Raw genomic sequence first — 22,326 nt, 5'->3', positions numbered from 1 at the left:
CAACTTATCAATTAAGATCAGTATAGGCTATAATTTATCTAACTGTTCCTTAATGGGTGTATTAGTCTTTCCCCCCAAAGGAGTCTACAATTTTGTGTATGTGGGCTGGAGGTGGGAAAAGAATAAGATCTCAAATTCTAAAGCCAGTAAATTAAAACTGTGTGATTGTTCTTAATTCAGTGTACACATCTGTGTTCTGTGTACACATGATAACAGTTATGCACAAGGTAACATATTGAGAGGGACTGGAAATACTCTGATGAATATGTGATGGAGGCAAGGGGGCGGAGGTGAACCCAGGAGAGGAGGGGCAGAGATTTTGGGGGTTGGGTGCCGCCCAGGAGCCAGGAAAGCAGAAGAGGATGGGTCCGAGCAGTCAAGAGTTGGAGGTGGGCATGCAGGACAGATTGGAAGTGGAGGAAGAGACTGCTCACTGTATCCAAGAAGGCTCAGGTTGCGTGTGTGCACTCACGTCAGACAACGGTACCTAAGCCCAGACACAAACTTGGAAAACAGCTATGTAGACAACTACATAGTGTGGGTATCCGGTGCACGGAAGGAGCTGCTTTTGTAAATATAGAATTAACCATCTGCTGTTTGGCTTTCCTGGCTGGGTGTGCCCACATATGTGTAAGGAAGAAATGAGGAGTTGTTTTTCTGTGTTTCATACTCAATAGTGACCCAAAAACCTTGGTACAACCTATAATGTAGCGTTTGAAAGTCCATTAGAAGTAGCTCACATATTATGAGCTTTTCTGTTAAGGACTACAAACACAAACTCCATTTTCAGTGCACTGTATTTAACAGAGTCATACACAGTGGTCTACTTTCTCTATAATTTGGTTGAAGGCAGCCCAGCATTGGGCCGACTCTAGCATACTCTGCATTGAGAGTTGCATTCCAGCTAACAAATATTCCATGATTATTGCAGCACATTGTTGGGGCTAAATAAATCGTTAAATAGTAGCAACAGCAACAGCTGTTGTTGTTATACAACCATCGCCATATGTTTGTGAGGATTGTAATGGTAAATTCTTGAATGGCGCATATACATTAATGTACACCCATACCTCTTCTGCAGTTACACTGTTCACATTACACTGTTCTCGAATCATTACACTCTCTTTTCTTTTGGTCGGTACGATTAGAGGGCAAAGCAATTGCCAGAGAAGAATTACTCCCAGGAACTGTGCAGTGATTGCTACCTGCTGTTTCATATTTTTTGAAGTTGGGAATACTGCTCCCAAAGGCCTTTCACTTCTCAGTCTAAATGATTTGCAGGAGGATAATAATGTCATGGCCGGTAAATAATAGTAGACTCTGACTGTACATGGTCAATATGATTAAATGTCCCTCACCCCGATTTTCACTCTGACCTGGTTATGAGGAAACACCAATATCTGCCTCAATGCCCAAGGCCCACACAAAGTGTAATGTTATTTAAAGACAGAGAAAGAGAGAGGGGGGGGAGAGAAAAAAAACCCAAAGAAAGTACTGCTCACAGTAAATGATGCTGTTATTTTTGTAAAAAAAAAAAAAAAAAAGAGGAAAGGAGACATACCAAGACCCTGGCTCACTGAACTTTAGCTCTCACATTACTTTCAGCCACTTTATTCCCATGCCTGTGACCAGTCCACTTGCAACAGAATTACATGTGAATGAGGTGGCAGAATGGGCTAGTACGTCAGGCTGCAGGTAGGAGATGCAATTTTTAAATACATAAAACACTCACAGTCCTCAGCATTCTAAGTGTGCAATATGGGCTAGAAACATTCTCCCTGGCGTACTGAAGTTCTTCTTGTTGTGATTATTATTATTTTTAATAATTTAGGAAGCAGTAGCAGACAGCATGGTGGCCTGGCACCACTCACCTGACCTCTGGTTTGTTTCACCATTGTTGCTTTCTGGGAGGTAGAGAGGAGGAATGAGGCAGCGGTGAGGCTGGCACACTACAGTGGCACTGGCGGGAGAACTGGATTGGTTCCTCCGGTGTGTTGGGCACTGCACCAGCTCACTGCTGCCTAACTACTCCTCTGCCTCCTGGTAAACAGCAGCGACACAGCCCAACTGGAGAGCAGGAGCGGTGGTGCCACACTGCAATGCCCTCTGCTATTGATGTGGCAGAACTTCTGTTGCCACACTCCAGGCTTCAAACAGGAAGGGGAAGCATAACATGCAAGCTTATCTCACTTACTGTGGAACAATCACGTTTTGCCCCTTTGGAGAGAAAGGAAGTGGCTATGGCTTATTTCGGTGAGATTCTAGCTTACGTGTTGTGTTGCATGAACAACAGAAATTGTACCATGAGGAAAGGATGTGCTCAGTTGGAGAATTCAGCCTGTAATGTTTCTTTCAAAAAATACCAAGGAGTCCTGCATGCAGAATTAAAAGCTGCCATTTTTAATTACGATCTAAAAAGTCAAGAGTGGGATCATCACTTCCAATATTATCTATACTGGCATATCTCAAATAAGTTGCTGTGTCATGTTTCCTCTGCACACGCTTCTATCAGCCGTGTTGCTTGAGATGATGAAAGGAGAAATTTTTAAAAACAAAACACTATCCTTATAGTTGTGTGATTATGAATTATGCACCTGCTCTATGATGCACACTTCTTATATGCCAGTGAGGACTTCAAGAATGAAGAAAGAAATCCTGTTAAACCACAGGAGTATTTCACCTCCTGTCAAATCCTCAGCCATACTGTGAAATAGCTAGAATCAGATTTTGCCACCGGACTGCTATGTTGTGCAATCTGTGTATACCATATGCCAATAATCAAGCCAAATAGGTTTTTCCCCCTGTTCAATCATGATAAATATTGCACATACAGATTAATCTTCCTGATTGGCATGAGTTGTGTTGTATGGGATGCAATGGCAAGGGAGAATTGGTGTAAGTCACAAGTGATACTGATTCCCTCTGCACCACATCCCACACTGTGCAGAGGGGTCGGTTCCCTGTCTCTCAGGAGTGTTCTGCAATGTGGAGGAGGGGCAAGCCAAGCCACTGATTTCAATTCTGTGCGTTATGTACAGTGTTTTTCAAAACATTTCAACAATGTGATTTACAGTATGATTAACGCAATGAACATGATGGGGAAAATAAATACTATTTGTCTGCGTATAACGTACAGCTTTGCTGAGGAAAAAAACTGCCTTCTCTGGACTCAACTGGCAATCCGTACAGCTATGCTGAGAAAAAAACTGCCTTCTCTGGACTCAACTGGCAATCAAGGATAAAGATTGGCAACTCAGTCTTACAGAATGACATTAGGTGCCCTGGGTACGACTCAATACATATAGTGGCTTAAAGGTTGAGACTGTAAGACTATTCCAAGAAGATAAATCTCTACTTGAACAAGGCTGAATTTTGCACCAACACATCAGCTATGTTGCAGCGATGTTTGGTAAAATGAAAAATGATACTTTCCCTCCCAAAAGGATCATTAGCATTTGCATTATAGAATGTGTGAGGAAGAATAGTTTGAAGGCACGTGATAACTGCTAAAATTAAAAGGGTCATTTCCTAAACAAGCACATGGATGGGATACCACCTGAAAACCATCTATACAAAGCTCTGAACTTCTTGGATGAAGAGCAAAGTATAATAAAAGAAAGAAAATAACTAAATAACTAAATAAATGCCTATTAACACTCCTGCTTTTAAAACAGCACTGCTTTAGTTCAGCAGGTACAAAGATAATATTCAATAAATGATGATATGTCAGGGATACTTTAGCTGTGGTTCCCGCATTGCAGGGGGTTGGACTAGACAACCCCTGGGGGGTTTCTTCTATGATTCTACAAAGATATCTGAAAGGCTCTGAAACCAGAAGGAAATACAGAAATCCCCAAAGTATCATCTCAAGGGGGGGAATAGCACTGTGCACAAATCAAAACTAAGACTTGAGATTCATATGCCATCACAATTGTACAAAGTCTCTGGTCGAAATTCGCCGATTTGTGTACAAACAACAGAGAGAGGTTTCCGTATCTCCCAATACTGGAACCCAAGGTCATCCAATTAAGTTGAATATTGGAGTGTTGAATACTGGGACAGACAAAATGAACACAGTGCATAGTAGAATTTGCTGCCACACGACGTGGCGCTGCCCCACCCCCCAACTTGGATAGCTTTAAAAGGCAGTTAGACAAATAAGATTTTCAGTGGCTAGAAGTTGTGATGGCTGTCTTCTACTTCCAGTATCGGTATCATATCAGCAGTTGCTTTTGGTGGGGGAGACAACCCACGAGAAGTGAGCTTTCCATGAGCATCTGGTTGGTTATAGTGAGAAGATGATGCTGGTGAACATGGGCCTATGGTCTTATCCAAAAGGGCTATTGCTATGACAGTTTCACAGCAAATATAACCTGACTTTCAAAGTATTTTGGTCATTTCCACTGTAATAAATAAAGTGGATTGGGAGAGAGGCAGGCAGATGGGCGGAAAGGAAAGAGAGAATATTCTTACCAGAATAATGAAGGTAACGGGCCCAATGAAACTCCAGATAAAATAGTTGTCAACTTTGAGCCAGCAGCTGTTACAGAAAAAAAGAAGAAAAGTGGCGTGAGAATAGCACATTCACTCTATGTTACCAATGGAAAGTAGACATCTCTTAGGACTTATTCACATGGACTGGCTATGATGTGACTTTTTTTAAAGTAGTAACCCCATGTGGACATCCATATGAAACCTATTCTTGAAAATGGATACACAACTGGCTGTCTTGCTTCCTTGTTTGTATGTTATTCCTGAGCATGATTTGGAGTGCCAAGTGGGAGGAGATTAACATCATTCAATGGCATGGTCACCAAGGGAAACTGCATTAGCACACCATAAGTGTTCTACGTTGAGAAAATCAGCCGTGCAACTCTCTCTTTCAGTTAAATGCATGGAGATATAATTCTGAACACTAGCATATGCTTGAGAATGTGTCTGTTTATTGAGCTTTCCACTAAGGCTGTTCAACAAGACTTCCTTATGATCACCTGCCTTCATCTTTACGCTCATTAATTGTTGCCTATCAGTCCATTTTCTTCACACTATTGCAAACCACCTGCACGCCCCCCCCCCCAATTGATGGTGGTGCTACAGTACGTTTTACACTTTTCAAATCTGGAACCTATCAAACCTCAGAATGAAACTCAAGGCCACATCCATTTTCCTTTCTCAATGCTTCTCATTCAAGCTTATTTATTTCCACCTTCTCTCTCCCCCCTCCCCCCCCCCACTTCTTTTCAATGAAATGCAACAAAAAAAATAGTGATGCTGCCACTGGTACAGCTCACCTTAGAATGGGGTCAACCAACAAGTTGAAAAGCATCAAGCATTAAAAAGATGCCCTGTGTGGTACAGCTAATCAACCCCAAGGGGTACCTGGAAGTACAGGGCAACCACAAAAAGCCTGGTATTTAATTAAGCAACTCTGCTTCCTTTTGGCTTAGTATTTGATATAGGCTGTGAACCCAGGCAAAAGTATAGATGTGGGTCCCCCTCTCCCCACACAGCTTTTCCTTGTGCATTTAAAACATGCTTTTAGCTGTCCATCACTTGACTATCCCCAAGGAACGCCAACTCAGAAAATGATTAAATGTCATATTTCTTCTTCTTCTGCAGAGCAGCATAATGCAAACAGCCCTGCTGCTGCAAATTTAATAGTTAAAACAAAAAAAAAAACCCAAACAGGATTAAACTAAATTACGCATCAGTTTACCGGGACTCACTTCACTTACTGATTCACTTTTCATATAGCACAGCTCCCTACTGGATCGCTTTCGTTTGTCTTCCATCAACAGCAGAATCAAGCAGCTTGCTTGTATTCCAACAGTATCTGCCCATACTGTAACTAATTTCACCAAAGGACAAAGTAAGCTCTATTGGAAGGCACATTTATGCCTCTAGCAACATAAACCCTCAGAAATATATATATTTTTGGGGGGGTCTACCTTCTGTCACTTTGTATAAATATCCCTACTTTTTATAAATGGAAAACAGTGGGCTAATTTTAATCCGATTCTTTCCCGATAAATATTATCAAAATGAACCACTGGGGCAGAAACACTGCATTATCATTCTCCAGAAAGAGAACTGGCTAGAAAGCATGCTGAACAAAGAAATCTAATGAAGTGTTAGCTTAAAACTAGGGCAGGGGGGGTTAAAGCAAACCAGATACTTTTAAGTAAAGTAGAATTTTATTTTGTTTTATTTTACTTAATATTCATTGGAGGCCCAAAAAGTTATTTACTTTTTCTCCCAATTTGTTTCGGGTCAATCTTTTGTGTTAAAAAGAAAGGTGGTAATTTAGAATCTTGCCTCTCCAGGGTACAAATTCTCTGAACCTAGAAAATTACAAAAGACCTGATTGGAATTTGCACACAGCCTTGCCATTCTCGTACCAATAAAGCTTTCTGGTGCTATTTTAGTCTGTCAGGGCCTCTGACAGCTAACACGCTTTAAAAAAAAAAAAAAATCGCCTGAAACACTCAGGTCACTAGCAATTACTTACGCATTTTGCGCTCCATAGCTGGAGTAGTCGATAGCTGCCGAGACACCAACAACCGTGGCAGGAAAGAGGTAGCCAGCAACATAGTAGTACTTCTTCCTAGAATATTCACTTTCAAATACTTCTACTAACATGAGATAGAGCTGCACCCCTTCTAGGCACATCCAGGCAAAGGCTGCCAGGAAGAAAAAGTGTAAGAGGCCTGCAAATATTGGGCATGCAATCTGCAAAGAAAAAGAAACAATCAAATGCAAGGTGCAACACTTTTCAACCTTCCCACTTAATCTGATGTATTCAGCAAATGAAATAATGTGGATGTTAACAGCTTGGTTTGTAATGGCAGCATACAGTATATGCAGTAATTGAAACCCCTCCCCCCCCATACGCACACACACTGCCCCCCCAAACATAAAACTTCATATTCATAACTACTGAAAACTGTATTGTGTTCCCAGTAGCTGCAGCTTCTACTCTCTTGCACTCTGTGAGTTAAGATATGGAAAGTATGTGCCTATTAGCATTCTTTGACGCAATGGAATATCAAGTGTGGCAAGCAGTCCATTAATTTTTGGTAGCGCAATGTTAACACTCTGCTGTAAGGCTTATATTGCAGATGATTTGGTACAAGAAGATAAAGAGCCCCAGCTACTAGATGTATTATTTATACCCTTCTGTTGAAAATTCTTCTGCCTCTGTCAGAATATTCCATTTCCCTTTAAATATCAAATATCGTTGCTTTTTCTATTTTTAGGAAGATCTGCTATCATATCACTAGCCACACTCTGTAGACGAGTGCAGAACAAAATCCTACTGACTGACTCAATTCTAAGGGCAGCTTATTTTAGAAAAACCATGGGTTCAGCCTCATGCCTTGAGATTTAGGAAAAGGCTAATCTGAAATGAGAAATGAAGACACACAAAGGAAAAGAATTCCATAGCTTTCTATCTCTTAAGGATAGGTTATGTATTATTTCTGTGTAACATTCTCCTGTATCTGGGGGCGCTAGGTACACCTACCGGGCAAGAGGCAGGTTTATGTAAGAACCCACTGCAGCCAACAGGGAGTTAAGCATTTAACTGCTTCCTTAGTCCCAATGGAGCTGCAGAATCAGTTTCACTGGATTACAATAAATGATCTTGAACAATGATCATAAATAACAGAAACTACCATACATCAATCTGAATTGTCATCACCTATGATCTCCCTCCCTCCCTAATACACACACAATATTGAAGAAAAAACTTGTTGGTCAATAGGTGGCTTAAATGCTAAACAATACCTGACAAGAAACTCTCTGACAGGCTTATTAAGCTTCTACTGGTTCCCAACTTAACAACATTGAACAGGCATGTTTTCTTGCTTTCTCTAAAACAGAGGTCACCAACGCAACACCTGCCAGTGGACCCTCCTGTACCTTCTATGGCATCAATATTTTTTGTTGTTTAATCTAAACTGGTGTAAGTCTTTGTGGCATAGTTAATTCTAAGCCATATATAGTGGTAAACTCATCTTCCACGCAAAATCTCAATGCTCTTGAGCTGAATGAGATAGTTCCATCTTTGCATCTAAATGAGAAGTTTCAGACATTAGCTGTTCAACCTTTTCTCTGCCTGCCATTATTTCCTGAGTAACCTACTTATCCATGGGGAAAGTGGCTAAATGTTGCATCAAAAAAGCAGACAACTGAGAAACTTCTTTTGGCCATCAAATACTTTACTTCTACTATTCCTTTCAGTGAGGTATCTTCAGATGTGTGTTAAATATTGAGGGCTTACCTTGTACTCCGTCTTATCGATGCCTATTAGGAAAATAAATTCTGCAATGAGGAGGTTGATGCAAAGGTTCTTGTGAATTGTGTTTCGGTCACTTTGAAGGCCGCGGAAGAAACAGAAAGTGAAGATGCAAATTGCCAGGCAGACAAGGGAAATGACAATCCCTACCCAGGTGATGACAGTGAGGAGTAAACCATGCATTCCATTGTACTGGAAATGATGAAGAGTAAAGAAAATTAGTGTGGTCACTGATCAATACAAAACTAAAATATCATGTTTGTCGCTAACACTTAGAAATTCCAACTTTGTTCAAAAGACAGCACAACAGCCATTGGCAGCTACAGAGATAAACACTGGAGATGAACTAACTTTGAAAATTATTATTATTATTATTATTATTATTATTATTATTATTATTATTTTCCAATAACTTGCCACATTTGACGCCTAAGGGATGTTTTGGAAGGAGGGCAGGGGAGGGAAAACATAATTTCTATATTGAATGCACAAATAAAGCATTGTTCAGGTCATTAAAGGAAATTTAAGGAAACTAGAGATCTTCAGTAAAAGCCATATGTTCCATAAATGGAATGGATGAATAACTCTCACTGTGTGATCCAGTTAGAGTAGGAGATGCTGTCAGGCTCCTTGGCCAGTGATACAGCTCATGGCCAGGTGAGAGAAAATTAACATCCTTTATTATCATTTCCATGGCTCTGTAGCTCAGTAGCATCTAGAAGAACTTGTACTTTATAGTTCTTGGTAGTTTTTGATTTTCCCTCAGAACTGATGCCATCCAGATACCTATTACCTGGGTCTAGAGAATGCAGAGCAGAATACACACTTCCTTTTTAAGTATGCTTTTGAAAGGTGTAAATATCCATCCCTTTGTCAACAGTTAACCAGTCCCAATGTGAATTTGCAGGGTTTTCAAGTAATCAGTCTTAACTGCAATCCTATCAGAAATCTACAAAATGCTTTGAGAAAGCAAGAGTATGTTGGAGAACTTAAAAGTGCCAGAAAGCAGAAAATATTGGTATATAATGATAGGGGATGACTGTATATTTGAGCTCCTTTAATGAAATGGTATTCAGTGTAAAATATAAGGAGCTGAACAGACACATTCTTTTTCTTCATTTTACATCTGGACCTATGGAACACAAAGGTCATATTTGGAATACTGTGAAATGAGATGTCCAGAAGGATCCTGAAATTATCCTAACACCCGACTGTATAGATAGTTCAAACATAGAGAAGTTAAAGTGGGTTTTCTAAATGTCATTTGGTTGCCGATTAAAGGCATTGTTCCTTACCGCAATTCCCCTATGTGCCATGAGGATTGCAAAATTGGTTAGGTGGCTACATGCACACGTGGTATGCGTTTTATTTGTGTCGATCAGCTTGCATCCTTGAGTTGACCAATAGCCCATCATAGTCCGTTCAGAGTAGTTCCAGAAGGAACAATTTGCATTGAAATAATTCTTGGTCTGCAAAACACCAGGATGAAAGAAAATTAGAACTGTAAACCCAGAAATGACAAGTATGGCGCAATGGGCATAGAATACAATTTGGATTACATTCTCCACATTTTTGAGGTTTGCTGTTTTGGAGCACAACTAGATAAGGGACATTGGTTCATACCCTATTAAACAGCAATTAAGGTGACCTAGGATAGACTGTGGTGGATTGTACCCAGCTTTAACAAACCCGGCAAGAACATGTTGAACAAGCCTACCACCTACTTATAAAGTGGGTTTAATAGTTTAAAATATGCCAAAGTGCAGTCCACATTACTATAGATCTAATTTTAATCAATCACCGTTTCCTACTTGCTGTTCAATGTTCATACTGTGCACTTGTGGCCATTTCTGCCGATCCTGCAGCAGTAGATTCATGAAGTTTCTCTAAAGGGCTTCTTGAATAATTGAGGATTTACTAACGAATTCACTTTCCTTTTCTCAATTTCCATCAAGTCTAAAGGATCACTAGACATCATAATTCAGATTAAACTGAACTGAAAAACTGGTCTGGGGGAAAACACCTAGATAGGGGATTTTTCCTTTCTTTTTTTAAGAGTCTTGTCTTTTGGTAAATGGAAAACCTCAGCTGGGAAAATAAAATCGTAGCATTGGAAGGGATCCTGAGGGTCATCTAGTCCAAACCCCTGCAATACAGGAATCTCAACTAGATCATACATGACAGATGGACATCTAACCTCTGCTAAAAATAACAACTCTAAAGAGTCTGTTGCACTGTTGAGCAGCTCTTGTTGTCAAAAAGTTCTTCTTGATGTTTAGTCGGAATACTAACACCTGACTAGTTCAAGCACAGAGAAGTTAAACCTAGCGTCAAGCAGAATGCAGAAAACAGCACAAGATTCCCTCGTTGACTAAAACCTATCTGAACGATTAGTGAATGGGCTCCAGCAGACAGTATGGAATTAAAGCAAAATGCTCTAAGTTCCATTAAAATTTTGCTGCATTAAGGAAGCAAAATCATAAGAGCTGGTGTTTTTCTGTCCTGCTGCTAAGGTAAGAGTTAATTTTCACTTAGGAACAAATTAGAGCCATTTACATTTTCATGTTGATTACCGAATTAGCTTTCATTAAGAATACACTTAAGTTCTAATAATCACTGAACCAGGCTCATTTAATTTTATGTTCGTAGACTCAAACAAACCTGTGCCTCTGACCTAGTCCGACATTTAAAATTCAAATTGAAAGATCCACCCCCGTCCCTTCTTTGCTCTTTGCTCTTGCTGATTTTATGACCTTCCCATTAATTCATTACCATAACTCACATCAATGTGTGCCAGGGTGAAAAGAACAGGGTCTGTCAAGTACACGCGACTGGACTCCTTGTTGATGGAGGCCGCAATGACGTCAGAGTTCACAGCGATGGTACTGTTCCTGCCAGCAAACTCTCCTCCCAGTTTGATGGTTGCATTTTCCGTACTGAGGAACTGGCCCAAGCTTTTGTAAATTATGAAAACCAGCTTTGCTAACCCTGTGAAAAAGAAAGCTATTATAGTCACTTTAAATAACATGGCATGTTTTAAATAGCCTATCCCTCCCCAGCTTTAGTGCAGAAAGATTGATTCGAGTAAAAAAGAAAGAAAAATGGCAGCCTAATGTTATTTACAAATGAGAGCTATCGACTGACTATTTTTAATGTTGCTGAGGGTGTATTATTATAACACAGCAAACCCTTCCAAAATTAAGTTGCTACAGCTGAAAAATAAATGGTTTGCAAAGGACATACCGCTTCTGCTGTTCTGCTTCACAGTGTTTGAAGAGAGCTGGATAGAATTGCCTCCCGCGTTGCCCTGGGGGAATTTCAAGTCCTGAACCTGTCCTTCTGTACTCAGCACTGCAACTTCCAAGACTAGGTGGACAAAAAAGCAAGAAGAAGGTTTTTGTTTCCTGTGGTCAGATTTGGCTGATGTTTTCCTTTTCCGTTTTTCCTTTCGGGATGCTTATTTCCTTGCTTGTACATGACAGATGCATACCGGTAGCATTGGCGTCGTTTTCCTTTAAATTTTAATCAAACCCGAGTGCAGATGCACAAAAGTAACAGCACGCCAGTTCAAAGAACATGACAGCCAACCTGGTTTTAATGTGAGCCTAAGAGAGATCACTTCAAAATTCCCAAGAGTTCTTAGTTGGAAGAAATGCTTAACTTTTGGAGACCAAAACAGCCATGATGCATAAATTTTTAGTGTTTGTGTCCTACTTGCTATTGCTTTGCCTAATCTCTCAGCAACAGGAAGCCAGAGGAGTAGATCATTAAAACTGTCAGAATGGGACTGGGGGCATCCAGGCTTAAATCTCTGTAGGGTGACCATGGCACAGTCATTGTATTTTAGCCTAACCTACTTAAATTAAAGGGGTGGTGGAGGTAATAACAATGGGCACGACTCTGAGGAAAGGTAGAATATGGACAGTGCTTTTTTTCAGGGGTTACTCAAGAGTATGCAGTAATGGCACCTCTTTTGTTTTTGTTAAAAACTGTAGCAGGGTGAGTACCAGCAGCTATTTTTCTAGGGTGGGGAAAGGGCATATATTTATTAATGTAAATAGATAAACTAAATATGAAAAAAATCATTAGTTGATAGCAACTAGTTGGGCAGGGGCAGGGTGTGACAGAATGGTGGAACCCACCGCTGCATCTACAACTCTCACACCGGCCAGGGGAGATGGCTGGAGGAGGGGGAAAGCAGGTTGCTGCAGCAGCCTGGAGGTAATGCAGTGATCCAGCCAAGCTCAGGACCGATGCCAGCAGGTGAAGAGGTCCAGCTCAGCACCTCCTCTTTCCTAGAACATGGCTTCCACTGGTGGTACTTCTGCTTATTGTGGGAGAGACTCTACATTCTGACCTGACTCTGCAGGCTGATAGTGGCAGTCAGTGTGATGACTGGGTGGTGAGGCACGTCAAGCCAATCCGTCTCCCCAGCCCACCAGGCCTGGTACAAAGGGGATTTGCTTCACAGCCAAAGGCCCACTTAACCTAGATGAATTTACTTTGGAGTAGACATCCTTAGCATTCCACAGCTGATCATCTGCAAACTCTGCTTCCGCCTTTAGCAACAGAAACATGCACCACCTCATTCACAAATCCACGTACCTGACATTCTCCCATTCATAAATTAGTTTTTCCATTTTAAAGTCTAGTCTTGAAATGTCTGTGACATATGTGTGCTCTACCTCCTAATATGTAGACTGGTATAAGCCTCAAGGACGCAAGGAGAATGGCATTTTACATCTATACACAACAACCTTCTTAACCACAACAAGATATACCTGTATGTCCCTAATACATAATAGTTTCATTTCCCTGCCAGCATTTAAATGATAAATTATGCTCAAAGTGTCGGTAGCTATTTTGCAATCTGCAAAGCATGGCTATTTTGTATTGTGGGAGACGTGGCTCACTGAACACACTTTCACCTGAAGGCAGTTGTGCTTAATGCAAACATTTAGTCTATGTGCTATGTGCCCAAAGTTGGCAATGCGCTCTCCCTGAAAGTAATCTACATTCATTAGGAACCGATTATGTATAAAGGAGAAAGAGTTTCTACCATGAGTACTGAAAAATATGTATGTATTTTCTATCATTTATGTAGCACATTTTTCAAAGTGTTCAAAGCGCTACATACACATTTTATCCAGAAATATTTACAATAATCCTTCAGAAGTAGCCCAACATTATTAGCTCCATAATTCAGATGAGAATAAGATAAAGGTTACTTGCCTAAGTCCTTTGACTTAATTTTGTTAGCCAAAAATAATCGAACTAGGAATTGTCGGGGTTACAATCTTAGTCACTATCTGTTCTATAACCAGAACATCAATCTATAATGGTTTTCCATTTTTAAAATGCAGAGGTTTCTGTATTATTTTCGTGTAATATATTTCTAATTGGGCAAATTACACTGTTCCATCTAATGTGGAATATATGGACATCCCAAACCACTGGGTCTGGTGGACTCTTCCCACGGTGTGATGCCAAGCGTTTCAAGACGTATTCACTTACCGATGTGATCTGTAGGCATTGCGACCCTTGTTGGTTCTAAGAGGTTGTCAGCCAAGACAAAGGCCCCTTCTTCCAGGGTATCAAGTAACATGGTTGCAGCATGTGCTCGTTCGGAGGAATTCATATCTCTCCAGGAGTCTAGCGCTTGGGTCCTAAGCAGGTTGTCCACCGTGTCAACAATAGCCTGCATTCAGTAGAAAAATATTAGGCCTTACTGCCTTAAGGCAACAGGAGAGAGTCCCTAACATGATCTGATGACAATTACAATATTTAACTGTCAACATGATTTGCGGTGATTTAAAGACCAAAAGGCTACCGCTTTCCCCGTATAACAAAGAGCATTGATATAAGAAGCCTTGGAGCAGCAGCAGCGAAAAAGAATATTATTAGCATACTGAAGCATATAAAAAGGGAACGCTCATGGCTTTAATTTTAAAGTTCCTCCAGCCAGGCTAGAGCTATACTGGGCTCCGATGTGAAATTTAAGTTCGGCAGGAGCAGAGGATTTCCCCATTTATTCAGAACCCAAGAATGATCAGTAGCGGCCTGATCTCACATACTTACACTCACATTAAGATGCTCACAAAATAATATGCAATTAAGGAGGATTTCAGTGAAAACACGATATTCGTCAATTGAAGAGAGGCTCTTACGTTAATGTGTAATGTGGGTGATTGCTGAATCACCATGTCCCATTTACCTAGTTACAATGTGTCATTAGGTACATATATCTACATCTGCATATGATTTGGCTGATTTCAAAAACAAATAGAAACGCAAACAGCGTGCATCACACAAATAAAAAGATGTCGCGCCCAGAACACTGCTCCATGCCTGAATGGATAGAAAAAAGTTGGGTCAGGACTCTCTATTGTCAGGAGCAAAATTAATTAGCCTAATCCATCTTAATATCCTCTTTCTGTCTGAATTGTGAGCCTCTACAATGGCAGGTGGGAGATACTTTGGAGTGGAATGAAAGGATTTTCTTCCCCTCTTCTCTAATGGGAAATAGAGGAGTCAAACTGCTCACACTGATACTGCTTCAGCCATTAAATAGAGTGGAACAGAAATTGGTCTGCAGAGGCCATATTCATTAGTCACCAAGAAATACGGATCGGAGCCTCTGATCTGAGTTACAAATGAATCCTCTGTCGCGAAGTGAGGACTTGCTTCATTTGCATAGCATCAGCCGGCTTTCGATTTGTAATTTTAAGAGGTTTTTATTAGTCTTAGCCAAACTGGGAAGCTCATTTGAGACCTACTAAAAATGATCTCAGCGAGAAATTAAGGCTGTGCTGCAGTTCGTGTTGCGTGTATATACGCGTCCTGATGGCTGCATGCATCCATTAGCCCGATTCACTCCTTATATTTTTAATGTTGTCTGACTGGATGCTTTTCTTCGGTCGCATTAAAATAGTCAGCTCTTTAATGACACTATTTCTTGTCAAAGGTGGCTGGAGAGGGAGGTGGAGAGTTAGAATAAATTTCCAGGCCATAATACCACAGTCCAAAGGTAGCAAGGTCTTTTTGGTAGTGGTGCCCCATACACAGAACATCCTCATCAGAGAGGCTTGCCTGGTGCCCACCTGCATTGTGCCAAGTGTAGACATTTATATTCTTCCAGGACATGCACATTTTTTAATATGCTTAATTCCTTGCCTCCTCTCCCACACAATCCGGGAGATGTCAACCATGACGTGTTTTAGATGCCCATCAAAAGCTTAGTTATTTGCTTGGGCATTTTTGACTGTTAATCTGCCCGCCATGCACTCCTCAGTATTTTGTTTTAGTATTCCGATTATGGATTTTTAGTGACAACATGTATTTTCATCTTATTTGTATTCTAGCCTTACAGTTTTATGGATTGGTTTTTTAAAAACTTGGTAAATTGCTTAGAGAGGGTTTTTTGTTTTTACATTAAGCTGCCTATAAATTGCTAACATAAATGTTTTCCCCTTGCCAGTTTAAAACTGATTTTGTGCTGCTGTGTTTGTGCTGGCTTTGGGGTGGTTTTACGTGCTAAGTTGTATTTGTATAATTGGATTTTGTGTGTGTGTTTAAACTATGAGTTGTGTTAAATTAAGTTTTACTCAGAGTAGGTACGTGGAAAGTAATGAACATGGCTAAGTTAGGTACATCAATTGCAACAGGAGTACTCTGAGTACAACATAGTTGAATACCAACCACTAGAGAACTGAATTTATGGATGGTATATAAATGTAGCAATAATAATCACAAAGGGTGGAGGGGGTCGTGTAGCAGATGTACACATGCCCAGCCATTAGCATAGACTTCTGATGTGGGGTAGCCTACAAATGTAGGCTTCTCCGGGTACTGGAAGCCTATGTGTCCGGACATTTATGTGCAAAGGCTTCCCCCACCTCAGACATCCACACTTATACATGGATGGCAGGAGTGGTGCCTGAAGGAGCCCCTTTCTACTCATATTGCCCCTTTACAAGAGTAAAATGTGAAGGAGGCTTGAGACCCCACTGATTTCAGAGAAGAATATTTACGCGTGTGCTCAACCTCCTCATTCAAATAAATCACTGGGAATTAACGCCTCACTTAAGACCGGCTCGTAACCCTAGATTCTCGTCATCACAGTGACAAAACATTTTCAGTAGCGAGCACACAAACGGTTATTACATTTTACCCAATGACATTTATCTTCAAAGGTGAACTGCAAATGCAACTGTAAAAAAGAAATCAACCCAATTCAGCAAACTTTGCTTTGCGTCCCACTCACTGGCTTTAAAAGAGAGCAGTTATCATGGTATAATTTAAGATACATGTTGCTCCCCCCGCCTCCTACTCTCCTTTCCTTGCAAAACCGCTTGATAAAACTGAACACACTTCGGTCTCCCCAAAGTTTTATCAGCAGCTGAATGTAAAACAGAGGGCAAAATGTCATCTGGGCTGAGAGCAGATGTAACGTGTTCCATGGTTAAGCAATCAACAACCAGCCAAGGGATTGGGCAGGACCTTTTTCCGGCCTTTGGTAAGATGCATACCCCATAGATAAATATTATGTCTGCAGCTAGGACTAACTAGGATGCCTGTTAACCCCGGATGTGAAACCATGCTTAAATTCTGCATTAAGTTCTGGTAAGCTACAACCATAATTGGCATTTCTGCAGATGTAATAGCTTTCATCACGGCTAGTTCCTTTGCGGAGTGGGACGATTTGTAACTCCAGAGAAAGGGGTTAAGGAAAAGGAGTGAACAATAAACTGGTCCGCTTTCAGTTGCACAGTTGTTCTTAAGCAGTTGGACAATGTTGCATCTCTTAGGAGCCTTTTTATTATTGATTTTATTCTATGCTGCGCTGCTTCGGGTTTTTTGTTTTTTTTTTAATTGCTATTTTTAATACCAATTGGTAACATTGCAAAAGAAAAAAACTACGAAGACATATGGAATGCATGTTTCAAAACAAATCAGCAGTAGGCTTTCATTTTTCATCCAACATCCCACCACAGTTGAAATACTGACATTAACCAGAACAGAATACACATAATAAGACCTGCAAGACATTCCAAGTTCCTTAGTATCTTTATGCCTCTCCTGGTATATGGGAAACAGGATATGCTTCCAGGAGAATATGAGGAAAGTTTGCACTGTATCTGTAGCTCAAATGATCAAAGCTGGCCTTTGTTAACTCCACACACACACACACACACACACACACACTTCCCTGGTGTCACACACACAAAATAGAACTCGCTGAATTCAAGAGTGCACAAAAATAAAATAAAATGTAGGGTAGTTTAACATGTGTATGTGTTGGGGTTTTGGTTTTTCGTCATGCACAAGCATGGGATGTAATCCATAAGACACTCTTGCCACACAAACTCCACTGAACCAATGGAAGTCACGAGGCAGCAGTGATTAGTGGATTCCACTAGATATGGCTACACAGTCTTTGATACACAGATCTGCAAACACAAAACCCAGGTTCAAGGGGTACGACTGTGGCATCTGCACTGCATGCAGAAAAGTTCCAACTTTAATCCCCAGTCTTTCCAGGCAGGTCTGGCTATGTCCCCAGTCTGAAACCCTGGAGAGCGGCTACCAGCCAGTGTAGGCAATACTGAGCTATGTGGATCTATACTCAGTATAAGGCAACTTCCTGTGTTCCCAATGTCAAACAATTTGTGCCCATTGCCAGTTTTGTTTTCCTTCCACAGGCATAATACCATGAGGGAAGCAAAGCTGTTCTTATTTCCAATTCAGTTAAAAGCTCCATGGCTGCTCTTTTTTTGATAAAAGGAGGAGGAAAGGAAGTATCGATTATCGATTTATTATTTACGACTGGCTTTTTCTGAAGGTATTATACCCGTGCAAAGCCAACACCTTTTTTTGTACAATTGCTGTGGGGAAGGCACAGTGCACAATTATCAAAGACTGAAATACATAGGGACATGCAGCAGGAGGGTAAAAGCGCGGCAGCAGGTGACTGAAGCAGGGACGAAGCAAGGTGACAGCACAGGAGAGATACCTTAAGGTAAGACCTGCATGTCTTCTCTCGCTTTTGGAGCTTGGTAATAAGACAAAAAACACACATCAGAGGTTAGACATTTTTTTTTTTTTAAAGGGTAATAGGATTAGTACTACTTGATCATTGTTCAAACGCTTATATGCTAACCGGAGAAATAAGATCTGCTGATAAAATTAACAATCTTAAGGTGTGTTAAAGTATCACTTCCAGATGAATCTGCGGGTTTTTAAGGGAGCGAATGAAGCACAAGGCCATTCCAATGCACTAAGGTTAGTTCATGGCTTGGTATGTCAAATACTTCTAATACGTTAGTATTATACGTCAAATACGTTAGTAAGAAGGTCGGGGGGGGGAAGAGTATTCATTTTCCCCTGCCGCAGTTTGTTCCCCCCCCCCCCCAGGTTGAGAGCCATAAAGGATCAAAGGACACAACAGGTCTGATTCTTATTGATGCCTTAATCATTGTTCTGTTTCAGGCTGCTGCTAAAATATAATTAACATTATCCGTTCAATTCCTTCTGCCCACATGGGAACGGTCACATTCTGTTCTCGTGTACCACCAGCCTTTGGGGACTCTGATACAGCATCAAAATTCACGTCTCCATGAATTTGTTGGTTCCCCCCCCCAAAAAAAAAGCCCCTAAATGTGCCCTACTTCAAAGGACTAGTGCAAAATAGAGGCAGATGTTTTGCAAGAGAAAAGAAAGAAAGCCACAAGGCTAGGTTGTTCTAATGCACACCAGAGAAGGCTATTCAGGTTGGTATCTACCTTGTTATAACTCCGTCCAGCAGAGTCCTTCTCGTTAGGCTTCAGATCTTGCAGCTGAGCATCAAGAATATCCACCAACTGTTCCATCAGTCTGACTGAAGAACTCACATCACCAGCATAGATTTGTCCTTTGGTATGTTTAGCCAGTTCATTGGCAAGGCTAGCAGCATTTTCTCCACTTCTGATCTGAAATGACAATTTAAATTATTTTAGTGATGCCCCCACTGCCACTTAATTCTTAGAACACTTTATTTCTAAATAGAAAGGTGGGTTATTTTTTGTTACATCTTTTTTATATATCTTTCAAAGTTGTTTTGTCTTTAAAAAGCAACAACAATTGCCCTACTCCCACAAAAAATGAGAGATCATATGCAACACTGCTTAGATTTAGTAAAGTGCTTTATGCATTGATGGTGATCTATCATCTATCTATCATCTATCTATCTATCTATCTATCATCTATCTATCTATCTATCTATCTATCTATCTATCTATCTTATCTATCTATCATCTATCTATCTATCATCTTTGCCAATTCCAAGCATTCCATTCTACTCTCTCAATCCTCCATCACATTTTCAGTGTGATCAACAAATTCTATGCAGAATGGGGCTACGGAAATAGTAGGAGACTTGATTCTTAATCGCCAGGATCTGCAGGGCTAAGGAATGAGCCCCCTTTTCCCAAGTGCCTTCGCTTTCTTCTCCAGGAGTGAATGGCCACCATTCATCCCGTGGTGGGATGATAAAGTGCTGCATGGAGAGCTCTGCATTTGCAGGGAGCAAAACCAACCAATCTCCGCAGGCATTTGAGATTTTTTCCCCCTTTGTGCTTCTTTGGAGGAAGCGGTGGGAAATGAGGCAGTTTGTTTGTGATGTTTCCTCCCACCCGCAATCTCCAAGAGCTGGGTTTCAGCACAGGGCAGTCCATCTGAAACACAGATTCTTTTGTGGGGTGGGGAGTGTAACATAGGATATCTTTATTTGCTTTTCACCCCAGCAGTTACAGAGGCTGTCAATGTGGCAGGCAGAATGTGACAGTACAGCTCAAATATTTAGGAAACGAGAATGGGATACAAGAGCTGATAGCTAAGGACAGAAACAGTCCATCCTGTCCCTCTCTTATGCATATTAACTTTCATAGGGATTTCCTGCTAGTAACACAGTGTTTTAAAAATTGCCCTCATTTTACTTATAGACCACCCTTTATTAAACAAAACAAAAATACAGAGCAGGAGCTCAATGAATGGCTGTTCCGTTAATGTCTCCATGCTTGTGTCCCTTTGCTGAAAAATCCCTTAGCTCCACCTAGGCAAAGATCAAAGCAGAGGAGACAGCCTTTTCCTTGGTGCAAATATGATGTTCAGCGCCATTTCCTGAGAAGGATGTGGGAACTAGCTCTTGGAAGGAGAAGATGCTCTGTTGAAAGCTAGGAGAGCCCTATAACTGCCACATCCTCTGCTTTAACTGTCACCTGGCTGAAACCAACATTGTTTGCCTTGAGGCAGAGTTAGCCGGAAGCAGCAGTTTGCAAGGTGAAACCACAAGTGTGTTTGCCCCAACCCTTGAAGTGGGCAATATCATGACATCCCTATTAAAGCCCTGGGATGGCAGGACACTTGATTTAGTCTCGTGCAACGTTCCCAGTGTTTGTCATAAGCATCTGTGCTGGTAATCATGAGTATGGTATCATATCAAAAATATTTTCCAACCCACCTTCTGAGCCAGCTGGTTTACCCAGTGTGAAGTACAGTTGCTAAGATCAGGACCATTCGGGTTCCATTTTCCAGTGGAAACCATGCAGAGGTATGAAGCTGTTCCTATATAAAAGATGAGAAAAATGACATAGAAGTAAGAGTGTTCAAGTTGTGTGTGCATGTGTACATTTTTAAAAAAAATGTTTCATAAGCACCTGGGAAATACTGGATTAGAGCTTCAGTACTTAAGTCACTTTAAAAGAGACTAAGGAAGCCTGTAGGAAAATGAGGTAACAAAAGGCAATGATGCCAATTAAAAGCAATGCTAACAAAGCCAGGAGAAAATATCAGACTTTATACTGAATAAACAGAGAGAAAAAGAAAAAGCTCTAGCATTTTCTGGAAACCATCCAAAGTGGAGTTCATAATGAGAAATACAGCAGAAAGCAAGTGTGGCTGAAGTCCTGTCTGTTGCAAAGACCTATGATCTGGAATCCTTGAGAAGGGGCTGGAATGTAATTCTGTACCTAGGCTCCAATGCCCTCTACAGCTTAAAACCTGAAGGTGCCATTTCCTTGCAAGCAGCCAAGATCATAAGAAAGATAGTCCGAGACTAAGGAAAAGAGGGTTCAAGATATAGACACCGGAATGTTTATTTAAGCTGAAAATCCAGTTTTAAGGTCTTACCACGAGTTCCTTTGGGACAGGGGCGTTCCACCATGTTTCCTCTTGGAGTCTGAGGCCAAGTTATATCCCTTTTCACCTCAAGTTCACAGAACCTCTCTGGCAAAGGGAAAAAGCTTGTAACAGGAGGAATTTTGGTCGTTGATACTGCTGGCGGTGGCTTGGGACCTTTGCTTTCATCCCCCTTCCCCCCAGGTAATGTTGTGCTAATTGGAATTTTCTGTGGCGTGGTGCTTGTAGTTGACACAGTTGTCTTGTACAGCTCTGTGGAAGGAGTTATGGTCTCGGCTGTGGTAGGCACTGGGGAGAGAAAAGCAGTGTTACAGAGAGAAGTACCCAGAGAAGTGGTTGTGAAAACATTTACACCTGTATTTCCCTTATAAAATTAAAGTCTTATAGATTCAATATATGAGAGAAAGAGAAGGAATCACAGGTTTTCTGGGGAAATGACTGGATGATAAAAATTATATGTAAGCAGCAGCAACGATGGTAGTAGCAGTAGTAACATCATCACCTTCTTCTTCTTCATACCACCTAGATATACCACCTAGCTACCAAAAGAGCCATTTCTGGCAAGATAGTGGAATACAAAATTTAGAATAATTTGACAGATACAGTGTGACTTTTTCACCAATCCCACCTTACCCCTGCAGCCCCCATTGCTCCCTGCTAAATGCTTCTCAGGAGGACTCTCTGGAACAACGTGGGGAATGAGTGGGAAGGAATCACAATGGCTATGTTCTACTTCCACTGCTAGGGGTGGTAAACCTCGGAATCGTAGTTACTGAGAATCGCAAGTGGGGAGAACACTATTACACTCAAGTTCTGCTTGTGGGTTTCCCATAGGTATCTGACTGGTCATTATCAGA

General features: G+C 41.0%; 1 protein-coding gene across 31 annotated transcripts in view; it reads right to left on the bottom strand.

Annotated features, from left to right (window-relative positions):
• ADGRL2 (adhesion G protein-coupled receptor L2) overlaps positions 1-22,326 on the bottom strand; it is a 339,276-nt gene that overhangs the window by 22,195 nt on the left and 294,755 nt on the right. For 17 of the 31 annotated variants that reach the window (XM_083444776.1, XM_083444771.1, XM_083444778.1 and 14 more), the window contains 11 exons: positions 21,461-21,757; positions 20,793-20,896; positions 19,078-19,263; positions 18,309-18,347; positions 13,811-13,994; positions 11,540-11,662; positions 11,079-11,284; positions 9,592-9,765; positions 8,282-8,488; positions 6,509-6,729; positions 4,474-4,540 (listed from right to left, as the gene is read on the bottom strand). In XM_083444776.1, the coding sequence (XP_083300902.1) occupies positions 4,474-4,540; positions 6,509-6,729; positions 8,282-8,488; positions 9,592-9,765; positions 11,079-11,284; positions 11,540-11,662; positions 13,811-13,994; positions 18,309-18,347; positions 19,078-19,263; positions 20,793-20,896; positions 21,461-21,757 (1,808 nt within the window). The remainder of the gene's footprint in view (positions 1-4,473; positions 4,541-6,508; positions 6,730-8,281; positions 8,489-9,591; positions 9,766-11,078; positions 11,285-11,539; positions 11,663-13,810; positions 13,995-18,308; positions 18,348-19,077; positions 19,264-20,792; positions 20,897-21,460; positions 21,758-22,326) is intronic. The other 14 variants (XM_083444784.1, XM_083444791.1, XM_083444794.1 and 11 more) reach the window with 1 other exon arrangement.

The sequence above is a fragment of the Podarcis tiliguerta genome (assembly GCF_965153285.1).
Source record: "Podarcis tiliguerta genome assembly, chromosome: 6".
NCBI classification, from domain to species: Eukaryota; Metazoa; Chordata; class Lepidosauria; order Squamata; family Lacertidae; genus Podarcis; species Podarcis tiliguerta.
This window is presented reverse-complemented; position numbering and strand designations above follow the sequence as displayed.